We start from the raw sequence: 26,441 nt of genomic DNA on the forward strand, positions 1-26,441 counted from the left end.
AAAGGAAGCAACAGATACATGCATGACATAAATAATCCCAGGGCTCAATGTGGCTTATCTCTGTGTGAGAGGCACAATATTCCGATATTTATTTATGTTTCTCAAAGAATATTAAAGGAGTCCCGATTCAATTCCCCATATTTAGAGATTTTGATTATTACCCAGAGGCTTTCATATGCTAATCCTCCCAAGCCCTTTCCATGCCTGTTTTTAAAGCACCAGAAAACACCTAGAATTAGGCCAACCCAAACTGTTCTTTGGCACGTGGCAGGGAGGAGATGGGGAGTGAGGAGCATTGACACAAGAATATTTCATCTTCATCATACGTATAATCACATCATTACAATGGTAAGTGATATGATCAACCACTGCTACTGGCGTATGCGCAGTGCCTCAGAAACAGGGAAAGAAACAATTATTTCTGCCTTTTGTCTTTCAGGTAAAACTTTAGGAGACATTTGAGAAGTGACATTTGACTGAGGTTTGGAAAGTTGAATCCAACAGGCATAAAAGGGGAGGTAAGAGGACTAACACATATGAAGGCAGCAATATATGCAAAGGGGAGGACTTCAGTTCTTTCCAAAATGCCTATAGTGTAGGGTGGCTGAGCTGTACGAGTGATGGAAAAGGAAGATGAAGAGATGGGCAGGTGGTTCAGGCTAAAGAGCTTGACTTTTAAAAAGTATAGATTTTGGCAGCAATTTTGAAAAAAGATTGAAGAAGGGAAAGACTGCAGGCAAGGAGCTTATTAGGATGTTATTTCAGTAATCTAAGTGTCCTTTGATGAGGTTCTGAAACAGGAGTACTGGATAAGGAAATGAGGTAATTGGTCCAAAAGACATTTAAAAGGCACAGAAGTATTAAAAAAATTAAAAAAAAAATTTTTAGAAGGCACAGAAGGAACAGAACTTCATAACCCATTGTATAATTATAGCAAAGGAGAGGGAAGAGTCAAGGATGTCTGTCTGGTTTTCAGCCTGGGGACGCAGGATGAATTTTGATGCTATTGAATATCATAGCTACAATAGATTGTTCAAGGGTGAGAGGAAATAAATGTGTTTGAGCACCCATGAAACAACAAGCTGGTGGAGATGGCTGTATATGTAGTGCTTGAAAGACTTCTGGGCTATGGAGCGTATTGGCCAACTGACATCTCTCTAACACTATCCTGTCGTGATGAGTGACAGCCTTAATTCTGAAAGTCTCCAGTAAAGGGACTTTACAATCGGTCTTGTATCCACCACTTCTTTATTAGCTCTATATTTTCCCCAGTCATTCTTCATGACCCTAAATTTGTCATGCAGCAGTTAAAACCCACGTATTTTCTTGCTCAGAAGAAGAAGAGCACATCTTAATCTCTTCTGTCTGGAAGAAATTCTTTTGGTGGAACGACTAATGGTGCAGTCAGCCTCCAATCATGTTTATTTCCCAGCGTATGCAAATTCCTAGTTTTCTGCTTCAGATGTTACAGGCAGTTGGCAGTTACTCTGTTGACCAACAGATCTAGTCTAAAAACAAAAAATTGTTAGAACTGAAAGGATATGAGAAATTACTGACTCAAATCTCCATAGTTTACAGTTCAAGGTAACCTTAATCTATTTAGGTTGTCTTTTACTCTTACAAAAAGGATGTGTTTCTCAATTCTTAACGTATCTGTGGTTTTACTGGAACATCTCCAAGTTTTCTTCATTCCTCTCTAACTTTGAAACTTGGAGCTTGTGCTAATGAGCGGTATTAACCTACCACAAAATAGAATGACTAAAATTTACCTCCTAGTTCCTGTTGTGCATTCAAGCATCTTTTCTTTTTAAAAACTTTATCGCAAAAACAATAAACATAAATGTAAACATAAATTCAGAACAGAAGTCGCCCACAATTCTGGCACATAGTTAAATCAATGTTTTAATTTGTCTATATTATATTTCAGTCCTTTTTCATATATACGTTAAATTTTTATCTATTTTTGTGATATAAAACAATTTTATATTCTACATTTTATATTTTCACTTAACATTATGCCATGCACATCTTCCCATTTAACTGCAATTTCACCACTATCTTATACCCTCCTCCTCTAACATTATAGGGTAAGTCCTGCCATCATGCAGCAGATAGATGCCAATAAACATATATATGGATTTTTTGTTGATGTCGGGATTATAGCTATAAACATTTCACTGAAACTTGCTTGTTTTAAACCACACTTAGTACTGCTTAACCACACTTATTATTTTTAATAGCTTAATATCATTCCATAGTAGGGATATAGCAGAATGAATTCAAATTGTCTCCCATTTTTTCTTTCCCACTAACAATAAATGCAACAGACAGGGGTGCCTGGCTGGCTCAGTTGGTAGAGCATGGGACTCTTGATCTCTGGATTGTAAGTTTGAGTCCCACATTGGATGTAGTGATTACTTAAAAATAAAAGCTTTAAAAAATGCAATAAATATTTTGGCATATATTTCACTGCTTTTCTGAGGGACTAATAGTCAACTTGTAGTTGCTAGAAAAGTATACTGGCCAGCAGTATTGGCTTTAGACTGGTGTCCCATACTAGACGGCAATGCTCTGGTCCTTCTCCAGTTGTGTTCCTCCCTGTGTGGCAAGGAGTCTGTGGCTGAAAGATGTGCCCGATTGTAATCTGTGACCTTCTATTAGACTATTTTGATATCTAAGATGCTGCAATTCCCTACCCAAAAGTATTGACTCTAATAACAGAGCTACATGGCTCATTTTCCTATGTCCATCCACTTGAGGGTAACTTATGCCACCATTGCATGCCACCCCATAGGCCTGAGGGGTAACCAAGGGGCTGAAGGTATAAACAGAGCTTGGTTGTGCCAGCAAGGTATCCATATACATATGTAAGACTCCTCTTGGTGAAGGATCAGGCTGTAGGTAGGAAGAAAATGGAGTCACGAGCCACAGGTTGAAGGTGGGAGGCTACCTTCCCTATGCTACAATGGTCTGACTTAGAACTCCAACGAAGGCAACATTTTTATATCTAAACTGGTTCTTCTAGGTTGTCATGAAGGCATATTTGTCAAAGTATGGTGAGAGAACATATTTTATTTAATGATTTTTTTTAGCTTGTTTTTTTTTTTCACTTTTAAGTATTTCAACATCTGGTATAAAAGCTTCCACTTATACTGTTGCTCAGGACCTGAGAATGTTAGAGGCAGGCCTATTGGTTTCTGTTTTGATTGTTGTCTTGTTCTGATTGGTAGGAATTTGTACCATATTGGCTGTTAAATATTTTAAATATCACCCTTGCTTAGCTGCAATTTTATTTCTGCAGCATAGATTCCACAGGGTAGGACTGATTGGTAAAAGGGTTTGTTTAATTCTAATTTTAATTAGTATTATCATATGCCATATTTTATCATTCACATTTAATGTCTTTAAGATCAGGATGCATCTAATAATCAAAGAGAAGAAAGTATTGTATCATTGTTCAATTGGCAGTATTCTCTTCCTTTGATAAAATAATGGTACATCTTTGCTATAGACTGAGTGTTTGTGTCCATTCAAAATTCATATGTTGAAATATAATTTCCATCATGATAGTATTAGGAAGTGGTGCCTTCGGGAGGTTATTAGGTCATGAGGCTGGAGCCTTCATGAATGGGACTTGTGCCCTTGTAAAGAGACCCCAGAGAGTTTTCCTATCCCTCCTATCATGTGAGGGTACAGAAACAGGGAACAGGCTCTTACCAGACACCTCATCTACAGCACCTAGTCTTGGAATTCCCAGTTCCCAAGCAGAGAAATGAATGTTGTTCAAGCCACCCAGTCTTTGGGATTTTTGTTATAGCAGCCTAAATTGACTAGACAGTCTTACAATTGCTATCTTAGATTTGATGAAATACAGTATTGTCCTACTGTAGCAGTTCCCATACCCACTATCACTGTAGGAGAGTTCCTGTCTTTTGGCCTGCAGCAGGTGGTATCACTCTTTTTAAAACTTTTTGTCAATCTTTTGACTAAAAAATAATATAACTCTTGCTTTAACTTGGATTTCCCTACTTACTAGTGATGTTGAGATTTTTAAAAACATACTTATTAAATATTTATCTTTTTGTAAATTAGTTATATACTTTTTCAATTTTTAAATTGTGTTTTCTGTGTTTGTTACCAATTTATAGATATTATATTATAGACATTAAACTTTGATCTGTCATTCTATTGTAAACAGAAATTATATAGGGGAGAAATGCGATGCAAGGGAATGGTTGGTGAGTCACCCCACAGTGCTGGGAGCCTTGATGTTCAAACCAGTCATTCTTTGACATCTTCCCTCCTGGCTTCCCATGACAAATCAGGAATTCTACATGAACTGTGCGAGATGTGATCCAGTGACTAATGAAATCAGAGGCCTTGGTTCCCCGACCCCTGCTAAGGTTAGATGGGGAGAAACAGAATCCAACAATGTATAAAACATTATACACCCTTACTAGATGGGATTTATCCCATATATCCAAGTTGATTCAATATAAAAAATTAATGTAATACTCACATTAATAAAGGACGAAGGATGAAACCACATGATCAATCATCTCAAAAGCTTCAGTGAAGCATTTGGCAAAATCCAACCCCCTTTAATAATTTAAAAAACTCAACAAACTAGAAATAGAAGGAAACTTCCACAAACTGATAAGGGGCATCTGTAAAAACCCACAACTAACCTCATATGTAATAGTGAAAGGCAGGATTCTTTCCCCCCAAGATCAAGAACAAAATAATGATGTCCATTCTCACCGGTTCTATTCAACATCATACCTGAGCTTCTCATTAGGGCAATTAGGCAAGAAAAAGTAATAAAAAGTATCCAGATTGAAAATGAGGAAGTGAAACTATCTCCATTTTCAGATGACATGATGTTATATATAGAAAATCCTAAGGAAACACTAAAAAACTATTAGAAATAATAAACAAGTTTAGCAAGTTTGCAAGATACAAGATAAATTTTTATAAATCAATTGTATTTCTATACATTAGCAATGAAAAATCTGAAAGTGAAATTAAGAAAACCATTCCTTTAACAGTTGCATCAAAAGGAATAAAATACTTAGGAATAAATTGAACAAAAGAAGTGTAAAACTTGCACAGTAAAAACTACCAAACACTGTCAAAAGAAAGACCTAAATAAATACAAAGACATTCCATGTTCATGGACCAGAAAACTTAATATAGTAAATAGGGCAATACTCCTCAAATTGACTTACAGATTCTAAATGTAAGAGCTATACCTATAAAACCCTTAAAACAAAACATAAGAGTAAATCTTTATAACTTTGAATTAGGAAGTGGTTTTTTTTACATATGATACTAAAAGTACAATTTTTGTGCCTCAAAGGACACAATCAAGAAAAAAAAATAGAATGGGAGAAAAAATGTGCAAATCCTATATTGATAAGGGACTTGTACCTAGGATATATAACAAGTTTTTACAACTCAACAATATAAAAGTAAATAACTCTACTTTAAAATGGGCAAAGGATTGAGGGGGGCCTGGGTGACTCAGCCAGTTAAGCCTTAGACTCTTGATTTTGGCTCAGGTCGTGATCTCACAATTCGTGAGATCAAGCTCTGCATTGGGCTCTGTGCTAACAGTGAAGAGTCTGCTCGGGATTCTTTCTCTCCCTCTCTCTTTCTCTGCCCCTCCCCCACTCGTGCTTGCGAGCTCTCTTTCTCTCAAAATAAATAAACTCTAAAAGAGAACATTAAAAAAATAAATAAAATGGGCAAAGGACTGAATACACATTTCTTCAAAGAAGATTTAAGAATAACCAATAAGCACACAAAGCAATGCTCAACGTCATTAGTCATGAACCAGAAATGCAAATCAAAACCACAATAAGATATCACTTCACACCCACTAGGGTGGCTGTAATAAAAATAAATGGGAAGTAAGATAAGGATGTGGAGAAATTGAAACTCATATATTGCTGATGGAATGTTTGGCAGTTCCTCAAAAAATAAATCTAGAGTTACCCAGAAATTTCAGCAATTCCACTTGTACGTATAAACATAAGAAAACTGAAACACAAGTCCATACAAATATCTGTACACAGTGTTCATAGCAGCATTATTCATAACAGCTCAAAAGTAGAAACAACTCAAATGTCATCAACTGATGAATGGATAAATAAAATGTGGTATATCCATACAATCAAGTTGTTATTTGGCTATAAAAAGGAATGAAGTAATGACACATGAAAAAACATGGAAAAACCTTGAACAATTTATGCTGAGAAGCCTGTCACAAAGGACATACATTGAATTATTTCATTTATACGGAATGTCCAAAATAGACAAACTCATAATGATAGGAAGTAGGTAAGTGGTTGCCAGGGAAGGCGAGAAGGAGCGGATGGAGAATGACTGTTAATGTATATGGGGTTTCTTGTTCGGGTGATGCAAATTTACCAGAATTAGATAGTGGTGCTTGTTACAGAACTTTTTGAAATCACTAACAATGATTGAATTTTATACCTTAAAAGAGTGAATTTTATGGTATATCAATTATATTTCAATAGATCTGTTATTGAAAAAAAAGTGGCTGCTGGTTTTGGACCACAGACCATAGTTTACCAACCCCCTGTTGCATACAAATATTTACTGTCATAGAAGACATTACCATGCTATGGTAATTAAGATTATGAACTCTAGAGTCACCTAAATTTGAATCCCAGATCTGCCACTAGTTATTGTGTATTGCTGGGGGGTTATAATAACCTCTGTCTTCTAGGTAGGGTGAAATGGGTTGATACATGGGAAGCACTCACAGCAGTGCCTGGCACAGAAGAAGTATTCAGTGGGTATGGACTATTTTTATTATTCACTCTGATTGAAAAAGTAGCTCGACTAATTCGATAAGATGATTTTTATTTGGTGCTCTGGTCAGAACCAGCAGCTTAATAAGAATGTCCTCTGTTCCCCATCCAAGTCACTATCAGATCATGAGGCTGGCAGCCGGAAAAATGAGGATGGATCATTAATATACACTAGAAAATATGTTCTTATCTCTAGGAAATATTGTTAGCACCCTGAAGGGCTTTTCTTTTTCCACATCTAAAATATATTGTGGGAAATTAATTAGTTTTCTCAATCTAATTTCTAGTGTCAGCTGTGACATCACAAAGCAAACTCCCAGATGGTACCAGCTGAACCCTTTATCAGCTTTGTTAGCACTGATGCCAAAATGAAACTGGCCCAGCAGCCCCATCAAAATTTACATGCTAATGGGTAGACCCTTGTGAATGAAGTTAAGCAGAAAATGAATCATTAGGTAACATTCCTCTAGCAAAATCATCCTAGATTTTAAGTAATAATGAAACAGCAAGGAGTAAACTCAAGACTGAAAAAGAATGTAAAATAGAAACATGGCACGCACTTAGAAATGGAGAAATCATTTCTAAAAAAACAAGAAGTTCAAAGGGAAATTATAAACACAAATTAGCTTTCTCTCCTTTTAGTTGAAAATTGAGATTTTCAGGAACAGTTAACATTTTAAGGCAAATTTCGTTTTCACTTAAAGAGCAAGACAGAATTCCAGTGGTTTTAGTCTTTTGTCTTCTGTGGAAAGCCTACTGCTAAGTACTCAGTTTGTCATTGCTATTACTAAGATGTTTGATCCATACACTCCTTTTGTTCATTCTGTGGCTCTTAACCATCTGTCATGTTTTCTGGAGAGCATCATAAACACATTTAGGTTAAACCATATGGTCATGAAACCTGTCATCCTATTATAATGAAAGTCTGGTTGGTTCTTTTTCTTGTGTTTGTTTTTAACAGAAATGCACTTGACCATTCTTCTTTAAAAGCATCATCCTAATCCTGGAACCAAACTTCAGCCTGATAATAAATCAACTCTGAGTCTACAGCAACTTAAAGTAAACAACCTGAATAACAGATGTTTTGAAATGGCCAAATTTTCTCATCAATTTTACTCAAATACTATGTGAAATGGCTTTGGGGCCTTCATTATATTGGCCTCCTCAGTTTTTACTTCTGCACCTCCAATGCTTTTTCCTTCAATCATCCTAAACTACCCACTCTTTAGGTTTGTCATCATCAAAACTGTGCCACCTCTGAAAGCCTTACCTCAGGCATCCCATGTTTAGCTCATCACCTCTGATGCTACAACTCAGCAATTCTTCCATCTTGCCAAGACCTTCAGTTCAGTGACTCTACCCCTTGTTCATTCTCCATAACCTCCCTCATGACTTCACTTCCTTCCTTACCCAGTTTAGAATCCATGATCCATATAACCATATCTATTGAAATCACCATAGTTCCATAGCTCCCTTGACTCGCCTCGCAAAGCTCTATCCCTTTTTAAATCCTACTATGTACTTATTCTATGCCTGTACCCAGACATCTGATGAAAAACCCATCAGGATGACTGGTATCATTTAAATTAATGGTCATAAATCTCAAATGTACTAAGCCCTAATCAGCAATCTTCCTTTGCTGCTCCAAAATGTTCCTTCCAAAATTACTTTCCATCGCTTCCCAGACCTTCTTCCTGCTCTCTTCCAGACACTCCCTCAGCATCAGTATGATAAAACATGTCCTATCTTAAAAAAACAATACCCTCTCCAGTCTCCAGAGCTTCCTTCAACTACTGCCTTGCTTTTCTTTTTCCCTTCAGCTTCTCTGCTTTCTTTATCTCCTCATCCTATCCTCTGGATTGTTGCCCCCACCACTCTGATGCATCTGTTCTTACAAAGATCACTAATAAATTTTATGTTGCCAAACCCAACGCCACTCTGTCATGTCTTATTTGAGTTCCCAGAAGTGATTGACACCATAGATACAACTGAAGCTCCTTTTTCCATGACATTCTTTTCCAGGTTTTAGAGATACCTTGTTCTCTTGCATTTCCTCCTTCCTCACTGGCCATTCCTTTTTGATGTTCTCTGCTAGGTTCTCTCCTCTTTCTGACCTCTAAATGTTGGTGTGCCCATGGTTCAGTGTCCTTCTCTCTCCCTATTACTCCCAAGGCAATCTCCCATGGTCATCTATAATTTCACATGACCCAAGCCCCAGCCTCTCTGCCAAACTCTAGACTATTTACTTGACATCAAACCATCAGTAAGGTCAGCCAACTCTACTTTCAAGAATACTCCAAAATTTCCTCATTCTCTCCATTTCCCTTGTTGCCACACCATTCCAAGCCACCATGTTTACTTGTCTATTCTATTGCAGTGGCCACTGAACTGATCACTAGGGTTCCTCTCTTTCTTCCTTATAGCAGCTAGAATGATCTTTTAAAAACAAAATAGGACCATAGCCATTTTTCTCCTTAAATTTCTTCAGTGGATTTTTATCACATTCAGAATAAAATAGAAACTACTTCTTCTGGCTCATAAAATTTAATAAGATCTGGCTCCAGATTGCTGTTGAGCTCATCTCCTACCCTACAAGTCTGTAGCCACACTGGCCCCATTTCTGTTCCTGGAACATACCACATTCACTCCTGCCTTTGGGTGTTGGCACTGACTGTTCTCTTTCCTCTGGTCTTTATATGGTTGGCAACTTGTCATTAAGATCTGAGCTTAGATGTTTGTAAATCTTAGGAATCCCGACTATAAGAAAATGAGTTATTCAAGTTCTCAAACTTGCTGGGTGCTTTCAACTGAATATAAACATGGGTAAGTTTTTTTTACTCCAAGTACCACTTCACTTCACTATTTTTTCCTTGAAAATTATAAAATCCTTCTAGAATTTAAGTTTGCTTCATTAAATCGTCATTTATCTTTGTGGTGGTAGCCACAAAGATTAAAAAAAAAAAAAAGTATCCTAGAAATTGTGTCTACCAACGCCTAGAGAACATGAGAGAACATGAGACAATAGTGCTTTGTTGCCAAATCTTGCTATGTGACTGTGGGCCAAGTGCCCCATCGTTGTGAACAGGATTCCCCCACCTGGACGTAGATACGATCATACCCTGCTGAAGACAAGGAAAGTATATCTGCATACATGCATTCGTGTATTTAATAACAAAAGAATTAAGTGTCTCAATTCTGCACAGTAGTTTCTCCTCTCCACTCACTTGCATGTGCTCTTTTCTGGAAAAACACACAATCAGGGACCATGTTGTCAACATTGCTTCTGAAATTCTTTTTCTTTTTTTTACAATTTATTTTAATAGTTTATTTTTGAGAGAGAGAGAGAAAGGGCATGAGAGAGGACAGGGGAGAGGCAGAGAGAGAGGGAGACACAGAATCCGAAGCAGGCTCCAGGCTCTGAGCTGTCAGCACAGAGCCTGACGCGGGGCTGGAACTCATGGACCGTGAGATCATGACCTGAGCCGAAGTCGGACACTTAACCGACTGAGCCACCCAGGCACCCCTGAAATTCTTTTTCTTAAACTTGTAAGTGCTCTTTAACAGGTATACATATTTGAGCCTGTTTATGCAATTCCTGTGAAAAAAGAGTTAAAAATATGGCTGGCTTCACAAATAACAAATCGATGAAGAAATGATTCAGCAAAAATGGTGAGGAGGCGGATGAGTTGTGAGGTGGCAGAGCACCAGCACTGAGGACAGGGTGGTCGCACGCTGGGCTTGGTGGGACGTTTGGTGGTACCCCTGGCCTAGTAAATGCTAATACGGTAAATGCTAGTAGCAGTTTACTCACACCCACAGTTACTGTGCCAGCCCCAGAGCTCATGTTTCCAATCACCCCCTGGAGTGCTTGAAAATTAATGAATGGCACAGCCATTACCTTTGCTGCTTTATATTTTACAGCAAATGTATCTTCAGTATGAAATTTGCCAGAGACAATGCATAGAGCACTTTGACCCACAACATTTTTTATGTTATGTTAATAGCTTTTTAGTTGAATGCCTTTGTGCCTTGCAAGCTAATTCTGGAACACATGAAATGTGTTCAGTGAGGGGCGGATGTACCAGGATCTAAACCTGCTGAATGGAATTAGAAGGATCCTTTGACAAGCGGTTTGGAGACAAAGTGCACCAGCAACGTTCAACAATACAGCTACTGTAGCAGAAGCCATCGGCTCCTTTCTGCTTGCTTATGACAGCACAGGTGAAATTAGGGGATCCCTATGTTTTTCTTGAATTTAGGAAGTCAAGTAAACAATTTCCTTAGCAAGACTGGGAAGAAGTTATTCTAGGAGGATGCTATGCTCTGGAAGGACATTGTGATAGATCCAGTGAGATAAATAGCTTCCCAAATAGTTCCCAGTGATTACTGCCTCTTGGTAGTCAGACCCTTTGGTCCCTTGAACATGGAACAAACTTAGTGATTTGCTTCTTATGAATAAAATATTATGGAAAAAATAACGAAATTTCACTTCAATATTCAGTTTAAAAGCTGTCACTTCTGGGGCACCTGGGTGGCTCAGTCGTTAAGCGTCTGACTGTTGATTTAGGCTCAGGTCATGATCCCGCGGTTCGTGAGTGCCAACAGTGCAGAGCCTGCTTGGGATTCTCTCTCTCTCTCCTTCTCTCCCTGTCCCTCCCCATCTTGTTCTCTCTCCCTCTCAAAAAAGAAAAAAATAAATAAAACTTAAAAAAGCCATCACTTCTGTCTTACACTTTCTCCTTCTGGCTTTTTTTCAGCTTGCTAGCTCTAGTGAGGTAAGCTACCAGGTTGGGACCTGGCCCTGTTGGGAATGGAAAAATTTGGCATGGAATTGAAGGCAGTGAAGAGCCATCAAGAAACAAAAGCCCTCAGTCCAACAACCCATGAAGAATCTACCAACAACCATATGAGTGAGTTAGAAATGAATCTTTCCCCGGCTAACGCCAAGATTACAACCCATGAGGGGCCTTGCGACAGAAGACCCAACTAAACCGTGCCTGGACTCCTGACTCTCAGACACTGTGAGATAATACACATTTGTTGTTTTAAGTCACTAAGTTTTGGGGTAATTTGTTTCACGGCATTAGGTAACTAATATAGACACTCAGCTCTCAACTACATGAAGTACCTACCTGTGGTATGACTCACGCTTCACAGTCGTCCAGAATGAAAAGCACCAACATTTGTATATTTGAATAAGGAGTGAGACATTGCAAAGTACAAAACCTCCCTAAACATCTCTAAGCAGGAACAACCCCAACAATCACAAAGCATTATTGCCAGGATGGCATAAAAGAAAGAACATCTATAGGCACAGGTTGTACATTCAGATCATCAATTATACAAATTTGAGCAAATTATGTAATTTCTCTGGAATCCAGTTTCTTCATGATGGGATTGGGCTAGACCGTGCTAGCACTCCAGAACACTGTGCTTTGAGGAACTCCAGAGGGCCCCACCCCAGAGTCTCTTTCTCTTCAGCTGGAAATGGCGTCCCTGGGAATTTGTTCCTTAATGCTTCTAAGGACTGTCCCTGAAATTATTACTTAATGGGAGGAATTCTGAATGAGAAAGAGAGAAAATTCTATTGAAACCTCTGAGATAGTGCAGCGAGGTGGGGCCTTGTATTGCAATGAAGCAGTTGAAGGGTAATGGTGGCAGCCACAAAGATAAGTGTGGTTGATTTCACAATTTTGAGGACCTAGTAGACTTCCCCCTTTCTGAGATATGTGATTTACACAGTCACATTGCCCCTCTCACCGTGAGTGCCTTAGGAATCTAGAGCAAGCTCCCATTCAGTCAGAGCCACTGTATTAAATCTTATGGTTCCCATATTTGTACTCTTTTTCTGTCCTAATTTTTCTACTTCCAGTTTATCACGTATCCTTTGTTGCAGGCCAGCTCAGATCCTTTGCCAAAAAAATTGGAAGCACAAATAAATATAATAAACACGATTATACATATTTAACTTTTCCCCCTCTAACTGAGTTGGTATAAACAGACATAGCAAGTCTGGAAATACACTTCTATCTTGATTGTTAATTTTCAAAATTCAAGGACAATTTGGCTTCGGTGGCGACCAAGATTTAAGTTAGCGGAATAATTGGTAAAATGAGCATAAACTGGAAAAATTAAAGACCAACACAAATTGTAACAATATTTGTACCGTTTTTATTTGTAAAAATAACCATCTGAATGCATTTCCATAGTATATTACAGTTAAGTACTTCATTACATTATTAGCATTCAGTAGTTGAAAAAGTATTAAACTGTGCTTGAAAAGATTCAGATTGGTTCAAAGTCATTCACTGAACTAAAAGTCATTGTCTTCATTTTTACAGTCATGACATTTACCAGAGTCATTCAACTCCAATTTACATAAGAAAACATTACAGACAAAATCCCACTGAAATCATCAAACAGTATTTTATGCGATTACAAATATGTTATGCAAAATATAACACTGGCACCAGATTTGTATCATCGTGCTTTGCAAAGATATATTGCACATGCTAAAGCATAAAATATGTAGACGAAACTACCAAACAAAAGATATTTGCATTGAATTTTTAGATCACTGCATAAGAAACGCATAAAATTACATTTTTACACACACTCAGATTGTCACTATCTTAAAACGCTTTTCCCCTAGAACATTGACCTATGGTTTACAGTTTTGTAAGAAGAAAGCATTTTAGCACTGCAAAATTCAACATAATTCCCATAGAAAACTTCGGCATTTTCATTTCAAAGCAGGTAAAGGGGAAATAGGAAAAAAAGACACTTTATACATTCAAAGAAAGGCTGAAATGAAAACTCACTGGTATTATATTGCTCCGATAACACTCAAACGAAAAAAATACAAAACATTTCACAGAACATTTTCAGAATATACAAATATAAAAAGGCACTCTAACTTCATATTACAAGACAAAAAAGGGGGTGAGTTCTTCAACCAATGCAACAGATACGCAAACCAAGTTGCTCAACAGTACAAAGAATAACGAGTGCAGCAAATCCATTTGATGTTCTTATTCTAATCTTATAATAAAATAAAAAATCAAGCAGCTGTTTACTGCCTAAAGTACCAAAACATACTATGGTGCCCTTTTAGTAGTGATAAATAGAAATCCCCTGAGCTTTTTACTGTAGAATCATAGCAGATTTTAGGCAATTTGGAGATAGTAATGTATTTACCAAGGATAGGCAGACACGGCGAATAGGTTAAGTGCAATGAAACACGATCCCTGTGGCTGTGGTTAAAATACAGTCCCAAAACAACACATTTAGGTAAAAGCGCTAAACAGCTAAGACTCAGTTAAAAGCATAATTTTTTTTTTCTTAGAAAGCTATGCTGCAAATCTAGTTTTATTTCTACGAGATGTACTTGAAACACACAGAACTCAGAGTTTTAAAAGTCATTTCCTAAAGAAAAAAATTTGGGCTTGGGGAATGGAGAAACAGAGAGAGTGTGGGAGAGAGATCTGATTCAATGAACAATTCAGAGCGAGCATGATTTCATTTTGTTCCTTTGTCCTCCCTCTAGCAGTGAGAGAGGGGAAAAGTCAAAATGCAGCTACATGGAGAGAAATGTCCATGGCCGCCACCGCTTTGCTGCAATCTTCCTTGTATCTCTAGGCTACTCTGCAGGAAAAATGTGAACGCTGCTTCACCCACTAAAAGCAGGCATTTCCTTTCCTGCTTTAAATGCCAATGGAGCAAGATTTCCATTCACTTCTAGAAAAGACACCACAGTATATCGTGCTTTTTTTTTTTAGCATTGGATCTCCCTTACTTTCAGTGTTTTGGTAAAGACAAGGTCATTATTGCTCATTAGCAATTTATCTACTTTTTAAAAATTCATCTTCCCTAAACAAACAAAAAGGACAGAGGAAGGAGGGGAGCACAACACCAAGAATTTAAAAAACAATGTTGGTGGTGTCAAAAATTGTCAGTGGAATTAATATCAATTCTAGAAGTCCTTTGAACAAGTTCTCATCTGTGAAGAACCCAACGTGAGTTTTTAATTAAATCCAGAATATTAAAAGAGTAAGAGTAAAGTCTTTTACAGTTAGATGAAAAATATAATACGGTATGTGTATTTGATCCAGATATGATAGAACACTGTTTTAAAAATATCTCACACACGCTATAAAAGAGAAATTTCCAGGGTGAAAATGGAACTGATTATAAAACGTCAGAGTCCCACCCGAATGCAACACGTTTCTCTCCTGTTTCTTCCTCAAGCGGAAAATAGCACTTGAGCTGGTGATTTGTATTTCTTCTCTTGGTACATGGACTCACACACTGATATCATTTCCCATTCCGTTTGGGGGACCACGTGAGATTTTCAGCGTGTTCAGAATAGTTCCTGCATCTTTCTTTGGGCCACCTTTGTGCATATGATCCACCACCCACCTGAGTTTTCATCTCGCAGAAGAGCTTTAAGGACGGCAGTGTCTCCTAGGCTCTCAAGGCTGGCTACAGACTGGGGCTGAGCACTGGATGTCGCACCCCTCTCCAACCGACGCGGAAGAGCCTGAGGGTCGGCTGGCAACCTTAGCAGGGGAAAGGCTGGGCTTGGCCCACGACTGCTGGCTAGCCCAGCGAGGGTCCGGAGGGTGTTTCTGCTTTTTTGTTACTCCCAAGTCACGCACACAGCAATTAACACAGAGAACAAACAACGGATGTTCCTCGACATTTGTTTCATTTCAAATAAATACAAACACATTTACATCAAAAGTATATGAACATTTTCTCTAGTTTGGCAAAAAAAAAAAAAAAAAAAAAAGCCTTGGTCAACACATCCTCAGTTACAAATGTTAAGCCATCAACTAGAAATCTGTGTCTTAAGAAATATAAAATACAACAAAGACTGTTACACAAAAAGATTACAGTTGAACTCCATAGAAAAGCTACTTCAGTTCTCATTTCCATTTTGAAGGAAAACAATTAAATTCTTCCATTTTAGACTGAAGCATTTTGGTCCTCACGTATAGCTGGTTGATGAACTACAGACATATATATATATATATGTATATATATATATATATATACACATATACATATATGTGTGCATGTGTAGGTGCATAATGTTTAAAGAGTTTCATTCTTCTTTTTGTACTGCTATTCCAGGTGCAGAACGGGGTCCATTTGACCTAGAAGCTTTGGCAGAGGGAGCAGACGCAGTATTCACTATGTTGATTTGATCATCAAGTAACTATCAGTTGGCTTTAATTTCCACATCACCCATTTCTACTTTCTGCTTTCACCTCCTTTGCTTCCTTCTGTAGTCACACTTCCACTCACTTGGCATGACCTTGACTGAGAAGCTCATTTAACGTTTTACTACTGATAAACAAGGTCGATGGTTCTGATGTTTTTTAAAAAGTTAGCATTCTGGTTTAAGGATGAATTAACAAATAAATAAAGGGTAGTTTCATATTAAATTTGCATATGTCTCAAAGTTTTGGTGCAATACAACTTTTCACCTGAACTTTTATTACATAGATTTGGATTCAATCAGTCGGGTGAAAACTACTCACAGACATGTTACAGGGAGTATTCGGTGCCATATTTGTGTTAAGTGAAAAAAGCAACTTCAATTTTCAGTGAATTTTTCCATTCATCTGGCAACTTTGACAAAATCCTTGGAAAGAAGTTCTGGATATTTAAGTGCGTATTATAGAGAAGATATATGAATAATTGGACTCCCTCAAAAAGATTATTACAGGCATCATTTCTGAAGATGAACACCTTTACCTTTGGCTTCTAGTAAGGAAGTAAACATCAAAGTGAGAAGAGATTTGAGGCAATTCCTATCCATACCTTCCATCCCCTTCCAGGGGACATGAATGTCATACTGATATGCTTCTTAGAACTCACAACTGGGTGAGTATATGAAAAAAAAATTCTTTATAGAGAACCGCTCCCTCTCAATTGCATTATGCCAAAAGAAAAAGAATTAAATGCATTTTTTACTTCTTACTTAAAATGAGAGGTAGACTTTCACAGAAGTATCTTAGATCTAAGGAAAACATAAAGACAAATAAAAATTGGCGCCCATCTGTGTGAGTGCTTTGTCCTACAGCCTAGCTGCCCTCTCTGGGTTTGATTAATTCCTTCTCTACAGGCTTCTGGAAGCCCAGGCCCATGATAACACTTGAACACAACATAAACCTGGAAGTCAAATTTCTTTCCCTTCTTCCATTATGGGTGATGAGGGAAAAGCTTCTACAGTCCAAAGTCAAAACGTTTCTGAATCAGAATCATTTTCATTGTACCCGTCCTCTGAGCCTACGTTGTTACTGCACAGGCTAACCATGCTACCCAGATTGGAGAGGGTCGTCCTGCTCAAATTGTCTTTTTTAAAACAAACGAAGTTGACAGCCGTCATTGTACTGGGAGGAGAAAAAGGCATCATGGTAGCCAAAATGAGGGCCAGGCAGTCAGCCACGTCTTTGTTAGGAGCGCAAGCCAGGGCCGGGGTATGACCTGGGCGTAAATGCAGACAAGGCAGTGGTTAGTCCAGGAAATCCAAAGGCGCCGTGAGCATTCCACAGTACATCTCAAACGACCTCACACGTGGAGATGTATGTTGAGTTAGAAATCATGCCAGGCAAAAAGAGGAGTTACTTCCCATGAGTCATGCTAGGGGTGAGGCTAGAGGGAACTGGGAGGGGGAGACACTTCATGAAGGGTTTTGGGGTTTGTTTTTGTTTTTTCAGTTTACATGACAACAAGCACTATGTTATCCGAAGTTAGGCAGAATTCTAGTCTTCATCTAGTGAACAGAAACACAAGGGGGCAGGGATGGGACACAATTCCACACAAAAAAACCAGCAACAGGACAACCACAAAGGTGTTTCCACTTGAGAGCACACGCACACCATGCGCCTCAGGCCTGGGCCAGAGCACTCTCATTCTGAGAACAATGACTTTCCATCGTAGGTAATCGTGTGTCAGGTTAGGAGAGATACTGAAAATCAGATGTCCGTAAAAGTGACTAATGCAGATTTGTTGCTCTGTATATATTTATATAAAGTCTATACCAGTTAACTAGTTCTAGGAAAATGGAATCATTTGAGCAGATCAGACACAGGAAAGCACTGGTTGTTTGTGATTTGAAATTTACTATCAATTAGCGGAAATTTAATAGAATTAAAAAAAATACCAATACCACCAATCAAAGTCCCAAATCCCAACTGTGGGAAAATGACTGTCGAGTCATGTCATTCTCTACCATTTAGACTTGATGTGTCCTATCCAGAAGAGAAAACTATCTCAATACGTGCAACAGGTGCACGGGGAGGTAGATAAATTCTTTGATTTAATTACTATCCCTACCCAGCCTTTATTCTATTGACCTGAAAGGGCTAGCCTATCTTCTCTGTTGGCAAAGTTCCTACCACCTCTCCCTCATTCATTCAGAGGAACTGGCTTAATAAAACCCAACCTTTTGTTGTTTTATCAACGCTTGACCTAATTTCTGCTCCTGCCCTCCTTCCCCCAACAGATTATTCCTCTCTCTAGTAAGAAAACCAATAAAAATAGACAGGTATGATTTATGATTGTGCTGCTGTACAAAACTGCCCCAAATTGTTCCCAGGCCTTTGGGATACAGCTAAGCTCTAAGAAAGGCCTCAGTTCCACTAACCCAGGCCTCCCATTCCCGAGGTTACTATTGGCAGGACAAGCCTCAAATGCAGCAGGCTTACCCTGGAGAAAGACAAAACTAATTTATTTTGATCTCTTTTGGTCACTTTGGAGAAAAACTGCATGCCAACCCTAAGATACATAATAGGGATAAGAAGGTGAGGGGGAAGGGGGGGGGTGGGACAACCAAGGACATGGAGAAATAGAGAACTTTCTGCGCCTCCTAGATGAGTCAGGTTGGGGAAAGAGCGGGGGGTACATGCTAGGATAAATGGGGCTGCAAAACAAAAACTAATAGGAATTAGCTAATGTCATATGGCTAATGCTTACTTCTGAGAAATAGGCATGGGCTGCTAGTTCCAATACCTGTAATAAGCAGTTAATTGAGTTATATTAATTATAATACTTTATAAATAATAATGCCACAATTAATGCCACATTAAAAATTACATCGTTCATAAATATCCAGAAGTTCGTCTTTTGTTCCCCGCGGTTTATAGGCCTTGTGCTTAAAATGGTAGTTTAACACAATTCTGGTATTCATAAGCTTTCCAAATTTCTTAGGAAGCAGAGTAGAAAGCTTCTGCTAAGAGTTAAGAGTTAGTTCATTTAGAAAAGGAATGTTACATAGATCAGGAGAAGCTTTCAAGCCTAGAAATTAATTAAACAATATACTCATGTTCCCCAAATAGCCATACTGAGAATATGAGTTTTGATCTGTTCTTTAAAAAAAAAAAAAAAAAAAAAAAAAGTTTGATCTCAGAATGAACTGAAATACAAAGACCTGGGTTTTTCTTTGAGCCCCTGAGCATGCACTAATGACATGGATAGTCTCTAACTCTTCAGCGTATGCAGTTAGAAGTTTGAATGCCTATTTGAAAGCTTTTCAGTGTGTCTAAAACAGTTTAACCACCACGCTGAGGAGTCAGAGACCAGCTGCTGGCATTACATGCAAAATGGAAGGCACTGGTGGGCTACAGGTAGACTACGTATTTTACAAAGACAGACAGGACAAATTATCCTTGTTTGATTTCTCACACACAGAAACTTCCAAGGGTAGAGAATTCTCACTGCCCTTTTAATGAGCTTCTATCTTTCTCATCTTCCTCTAGCTTCACAGCATAGGTAAGGTACCTGTGGTGATTGCTTACTTTTTCCACTTACCATTTTCATCTATAGCGAGTACACAGGCCCCTTTGGCCAACAACTCCTCAACTACCACCTTCAAGCCATTTCGTGCAGCCACGTGGAGGGGTCTGAAACAAGACAACACCTAACGTCACCTGTGATGCATATTTGTATGAGAATGTGTCGTTTTGGGTAGCTGAATTGCTAAAAGGAAAAAAAAATACTTAAGAATCTATAAATAGTACACGAATATTTTTATTTTTTAAAATAAAAATATTTGCCAACTAAATCTTTTCCAGGTGCTAATGATCCAACTGTTCTTCCATGTTGGTCCAGATTTCTCTGCAGATACTACAAATACTCTGCATCTTAAACAACCCTAATAACAGTACATAGGGAGTCAGAAAAAGAACGCAAGCTCTGGCATGTTTTCTAGAAGGTTCTTTACCCCTTGCTTTCTACTCTAGCATTTGAATGACTGTTTCACACTGTCCATCAACATGATTGGTATTAATATCACTCATATATATTTATCTCAAACCTCCTTATTATTACTAGATGCACTAAACAATATTTGGTTGAATTTCGAATACCTTAAAGAATAATGTCAAACCCAGTATACTCATCTCTGCTATATACATCTTAAGAAACTTAATGGAAAAAAAATCCTAATACTCCTTTGCCCTAAAATGCATAAGGAATTTGGAAAACAAATCAGCCTTTAGGTCTTCCATGCTGAGGAGTACACTGAATTGTATTAAATGTAATTAGGCCAAATTGCTTAGAAACCCTTCAAATGTATTCGAGGAACCTGATTTATAAAACTGTCACTTTCCAGTAAGAATACATAATGGTAGTGTATTATACTATATAATTCTCTGAAGGCATATCAAAATAAAGATTCTAACTAAAAATGTCTAGCTTGGTCAGCATTTGTCAGTATGTGACTGTCAACTTCCTGAAGGAGAAGCCAGGACTATGTCTTTCACCGCTGTGTTCCTCAGTGCTAGACTGGCACACAGCACACTCTTAGTATCTGTTGAATAAACGACTATGAAATGAGTATGAATAAACTATGTCCAAATCCAACTGTAGTAGTCACACTTACGTCTGCAGTGCGTTATTTCTTGCATTAATAAGGCTCTCGTCCTGTATCTTGTCAAGTATTAACAAGGCACATTTTTCATGACCCTAATCAAGAAAAAAAAAAAAATAAGAAACACAAGACAGAAACACAGAAAAGTTCCTGCAAAATTACTTGATTTTGCTTTAAATTTAAAACAAACATTCTTTGCTTCAAAACATTTTATTAAGGCTATTTTCTGAGTAATTCCTTTTTTTTTCTAAAAAGCAAATGGTTAAAGGATGCTAGATTCTCAAAGATTCTGGATAAGGTCTATTAGGACTTGATTAATGGAACTCTAATCTAAAATATTAATATTTCTAAGGTAACAGCAGAATTAATGTTCAGAGAACTGAAGGAGATGCTAGTTCAGCAAGGTCAGCTGGTAAACATATAAGTCTGTCAACGTTACTTTTGAAACATATGTCAAGTCCCATCTCCTTCCTCAAGCCCTCAGTGACACTCAGTGACCCATCTACTCCTGAAATTTCCATCACATCTATTACCAGTATCACTTATCATTATGTTGTGAAGGAACTCTTTCAGGAAAGTTCATTCTTTTCTTCCTCAACCAGGGGAAGATATCTTTATATCTTATAAGAGATGGTTGATAATTTAAAAAAATTAATTTTTAAGTCAGAGACACTTTCATGACTTCAGGCCTATGCCCTGTTAAGGGGTCATAGTTTCTTAAACGCTTGCTATTCAAAGTGCGTCCCACAGACAAGCAACATCAGCTTAACTTGGGAGTTAGAAATGTTGAATCTCAGGCCTCACTTCAGACCTGCATTGTTTTAAACACTTATTTATTTATTTACTTTTTTTTGGGGGGGGGGGAGGGAGAAAGAATGAGTTGGGGAGGGGTAGAGAAAGAGAGGGAGCCCAATGCAGGGCTTGATCTCATGAACTGTGACCTGCATTTTAACAAGATCCTCTAGTGATTCATTTGCACAACAAAGGTTGAAGATCATTGTACTTCTATTCATGAAAACATTACACTTTGAAACAAACTTTATGAAACTGAGTGTTTTTTTGTGGTTTCCATGGGCTTCCCAGAGCATGAAGTGAGAAAATGCAACCACTGAAATGAAAAACCAAGACTTCTGGTACCAATGGGTATAAACAACACCTTTAACTGTCACTATATTCAAATAAACCACCATCACCGGTGTCCATTGGCATCACATTATAATGCCTTATAAGGGAGCCCCTGAAATGTAATTTCAGAAGTGTCCCTGGAGTTTTCATTCTAATGCACTCTGATAGAGTGTAAATAGTTGTGATCTTATTAGAGGCCCATCTGGGCTTAAAAATATTCATAGCCGTAAGCTTAGTAAGTTCACATTTGGAATTTATCTTAAAGGAATGAGTAAGAATTCTTTAAAAAAATATTTCTCTACAATGACAACATCTATAGTAGCACATATTTTAAAACATGCAAACGTCTAACAGTTGGGGACGGGTTGAATAAAGGATGACACATTTCTAAGGTAGAATACCATGCATCTTCTAAAACACTATAAAAATTTGATATCTAAAAGAAAGATATTCATAAGAGATGATTCAGTAACAAAAGCAGGGTTTAAAATAGTATGATCTCCCTTTTGTAAAATTATATATGTATTTATATGTCATTTATCTTTTACAGAATCAGGAATCTTGGGCTACATGCGAACATCATACTATTAAAAAAAAAACAAAAAAACTCAAACACATTCCTTGTGGTGAACTACGTATGCATCAGAAAAAAGGACAGAAGGTAGAAATGCACATGAATGCACTAATTTGCCTCCTAGGAGAGTAATTTTTGGCTGTGTTATTACAATGTTTTCAAATGGAACAAAATGAAAACAAGTGGACCTTTTTATACTTTAGAAGCCATGTAACTACAGCCCCAGCCTGTGTTTCAAACCAAAATGATATAGTCATGCAACCATGGAGACAGACACAGTGGCAGCATGAAGATAGACCACACAAGAATGCAAGTGTCACATGCCATGAAAGTCATATCCTCATCAACCCCTGCGTGGGTCTGCCTTTTTGCCTCTTCCCCTTCCATTATGCTTAGAGTTGACAACACCTTGGGGAAATGTACATCTTAATTAAGAGACATGATACACGCTTCTGAGATAGCATTCAAGTGGTATTATTTTTCCTATTATTACAACACTAAGTAACACTGTTTCAAATTCATTTACATACTTTGCTACTAGCCAAATGTAAGGATGTGTTCAAGTCTTTATCCTTTACAGTCAGATCAGCCTGGGCACTGTTCACCAAGATATCTATAGAAAAAGCCAAGAGAGAATTACTCAGACTACATGCCAATTATAATCACACATTCAAATCAGTATGGTCACGTAATCATATTTAATGCTTTTAAAGAAAAAAAAGAGGAATACTTTATTGCCACATTTGTTCCATCCAAATCCAAGGTCTACAGGCATCAAGTTTAATTCTCTGTACACAGTTCTGTTATTTCCAGGTCAAATAAATCTGTTGCTATATTTGGTCTCTAAATGTTGAGATGTTTCACTGCAGAGATGAGTTCACTTTGAAAAGGTCCACCAATAATCAAATAACAGGGGACTGAGGATGATTAGCAAGTAGAGTCAAGTGGCTTAAATAAAATGCTGGCCTTTTTTACATGCATATACCAAGAGAATAACTGATTCTCGGTTTTATGCTACTCTGGTTTTGGTTGGGCGTGGATGTGAAGCCCACTAGTCAGCACATACCCACAGCGCCTGCCTGCCCATTCTCAGCAGCCATCATCAGTGCTGTTTTCCCTGAATTATCTGCTGCGTTCACTTCGGCACTGTGTCTCAGAAGAAGCTGCAAGCACTCCACGTGATCAGCAAATGCTGCCGCATGAAGCGGTGTCCTAATGATTTAAAACAAACAGGATGTTAGTTTCCTTTATTATTTATTTTTTACTTTTATCACTTTTGAGAGAAAGAGAGAGAGAGAGAGAGAGAGAGAGAAAGAGAACAGGCAGGGGAGGGGAGAGAGAGAGGTAGACACAGAATCCGAAGCAGACTCCAGGCTCTGAGCTGTCAGCACAGAGCCCGATGTGGGGCTCGAACCCATGAACCACGAGATCATGACCCGAGCCAAACTTGGATGCTCAACCGACTGAGCCACCCAGGTGCCCCAATTTTAGTTTCCTTTAAACTCAACACACTCTTTCTGTATATGCCTGAGAAACATGTGCACAGTGTCATCTTAGGGATTTAAACCTTCTCAGTTTACAGAGATGACAATCAGGCCCTCTCCAAGGTCCATTCAGTCACCTAGGTGAATGGCACCCCCTAGATTTGGAGGGTGTAAGTGGTGGCCTTGATAATAAAATGAGCATCTGCACTGACCCTTTGATGTTGAGTTCCAGTGACTTCTTTCTTATCTTTGATAAAGATACTTTCAAAATTAGGCCTTAATTTTATAGATAATTGGCTATTTAAATAATAAAAAAGCCCACATTATCTACTGTGGACAGATTTCTCTAGGAGTACAATTTGGTATTATTTATCAAAAATAAAAACCACTGACCTTCTAACCAAGTAAATCCATGTTTAAAATTTTATTTCCTAGATGTACTTGGTCATGTGAACACACACATATACTAGACTGCTCACTGCACCACTCTGCGAAACAGCAAAATACTGGAAACAAATTAAATGTTCTTCACTAGAAGGCAGGCTGATTAAATGAGTATAGCGATTCAGTGAAGTAATATGCAGCTTCAAAAATAATCTGGTAAATCTACATATTCTGGTATGAAAAGATTTCCAAGATACCCTAAAAGCAGAGCATTGCAACAGAATTCTCCCATTTGCATAAGAGCATAAGCATATATTTTTTTACATATGTTTGTGGTTATTGTGTAGAAATTACTTGGTAGAATATAAAAATGTGAAAAGATCAATTTAAGGTGATGGAAGAGGCTGGGGCTTCTGGGATAAGAGAGTAATTTCTCCTAATTACATATTCATTATATTTAATTTTTAAAAGCCATGCTTTTACATTACTTTTTGTGACTTTTATTGTTTGTTCTTTTTTTTTTTTTTGAGAGAGAGAGAGAGAGAGAAAGAGTATGAGTGGGGAAGAGGGGTAGAGGAAGAGAGAAAGAGAGACAGAGAGAGAGAATCCCAGGCAGGTTCCACACTCAGCACAGAGTCTGATGTGGGGCTCAATCCCAAGACCCTGGGATCATGACCTAAGCCAAAATCGAGAATCATATGCTCAACTGACTGAGCCACCAAGGTGCCCCTATATTACTTTTTAAACTAAACAAAAAAATAAATGTTTGGCTACTTTACAACCACAAAGCAGAGACTAAGATTGATCAAGACAAGAGGCATGCCATCTCAGTATCACTTACCTGCCTTTGTCATCTCTGCAATTGACAATGCTGGAATCTATGGCCCCAAGTAGCAATGACGCACAATTCTCATGATCGTTTATTCTAAAATGAAAATAAGGTTTACATTTTAAGGTATCACTCTTTAAAAAATTACATGTTTCCTCCTACTCCATCTTCCTATGCACTATATATTTTAACAATCTGACACATTAAAAAAAATCTGATTCAAATATCTGGGGTTTATGATCTGTTCACATGATTGCAGAAGACAATTTAGATCACACCAACAAACTTCATTTAATGCTTCATGAAGCAGGCAGTCTCCATTCTCAAGAGTTTGGAGAACTGCTTGCTTCAGGAAGCGTTAAATAAGATGTATATCACCTAAATTGTCTTCTTTAATCAGTTTAACAGGTGACGAGGGTGGGATTCTAAGCTGACTACTAACAGCCTGCAAGAGGAAAAGACAAACAAGGCACCTGCCTAACCCTGAGTTCACTCTCCTCTGGTTACCAAGGGCCGGGGGTGAGTCACTCTTGGATTTGAGGTCCGCTCCCTTGTCTGAAACGGTCCAGGCCAAACGCACTTTATCCAAAACTTTTTAAGGGAAAAGTGTTCATTAAAGTTCCCAGAGAGGTTCTATGATTCAGAAAAGGCTCAGGGACAGTTAGGTGACAGCAGTTGTGGGACTAACAGGGACCATGACGTAAGTCTACAGCATAAACCACTGGGAGACTTGGGGAAATAAATTAAAAGTCTGCAAAAATGCAGACTGTTTTGACCAACGGCACATCAAAATCTAAGTAGGCACAAGTTGGACTATTAGAAGCCCTTAGGGCATCCACCATTGTAAAGAATGCTTGTGATGAGTAGTAGATCTTTTGTTAATGAGAATCTCAGAAATCAAAGCCACAAAATTGATGGGCATAGGTTGGGCACTTAAAAGCTGTTACAGTGCTCACCACATACTTCTGTGATAAGTTGGTCATGGAACAGATTAGATTCATACTAGGTCACCCAACAACTTCACGAAAATTTCATGCAACAAGGTACACTGTAAAACACCACACAAATCCCAAACTCAATGGTACATCTCTCTCAGGTATTAATTTGGTTCCAAGAGACTCTAGGCTTAGCTAAAGAAATGAGATCCTCAAGTTTCAAAGAATTGAGCACTCTGCCTTCGAGCACAGTTGCTTATTTTATGTCTAAGAACTGTGGTCCCAGATGCGACGGATACCTACAAAAATGGCAAACTCTTACTAAGACAACCCAGAATTAAAATGGCCATCATGGGGAATGTTCCAATTAGGTAAGATTGTTCCTTTGAGAA

General features: G+C 38.1%; 1 protein-coding gene across 7 annotated transcripts in view; it reads right to left on the reverse strand.

The window, feature by feature from the left end:
• Nucleotides 1–26,441, reverse strand: part of ANKRD44 (ankyrin repeat domain 44) — a 229,412-nt gene that overhangs the window by 2,962 nt on the left and 200,009 nt on the right. For 2 of the 7 annotated variants that reach the window (XM_042949569.1, XM_042949570.1), the window contains exons 23-28: nucleotides 25,127–25,210; nucleotides 23,484–23,629; nucleotides 22,948–23,030; nucleotides 20,731–20,813; nucleotides 19,659–19,750; nucleotides 14,361–16,004 (exon numbers count right to left, since the gene is read on the reverse strand). In XM_042949569.1, the coding sequence (XP_042805503.1) occupies nucleotides 15,946–16,004; nucleotides 19,659–19,750; nucleotides 20,731–20,813; nucleotides 22,948–23,030; nucleotides 23,484–23,629; nucleotides 25,127–25,210 (547 nt within the window). In that variant the 3' untranslated portion in view covers nucleotides 14,361–15,945. Of the gene's footprint in view, nucleotides 1–1,217; nucleotides 1,509–14,360; nucleotides 17,334–19,658; nucleotides 19,751–20,730; nucleotides 20,814–22,947; nucleotides 23,031–23,483; nucleotides 23,630–25,126; nucleotides 25,211–26,441 lie in introns of those variants that run through there. The other 5 variants (XM_042949567.1, XM_042949568.1, XM_042949565.1 and 2 more) reach the window with 3 other exon arrangements.

Source organism: Panthera leo, chromosome C1 (assembly GCF_018350215.1).
Source record: "Panthera leo isolate Ple1 chromosome C1, P.leo_Ple1_pat1.1, whole genome shotgun sequence".
NCBI lineage: Eukaryota > Metazoa > Chordata > Mammalia > Carnivora > Felidae > Panthera > Panthera leo.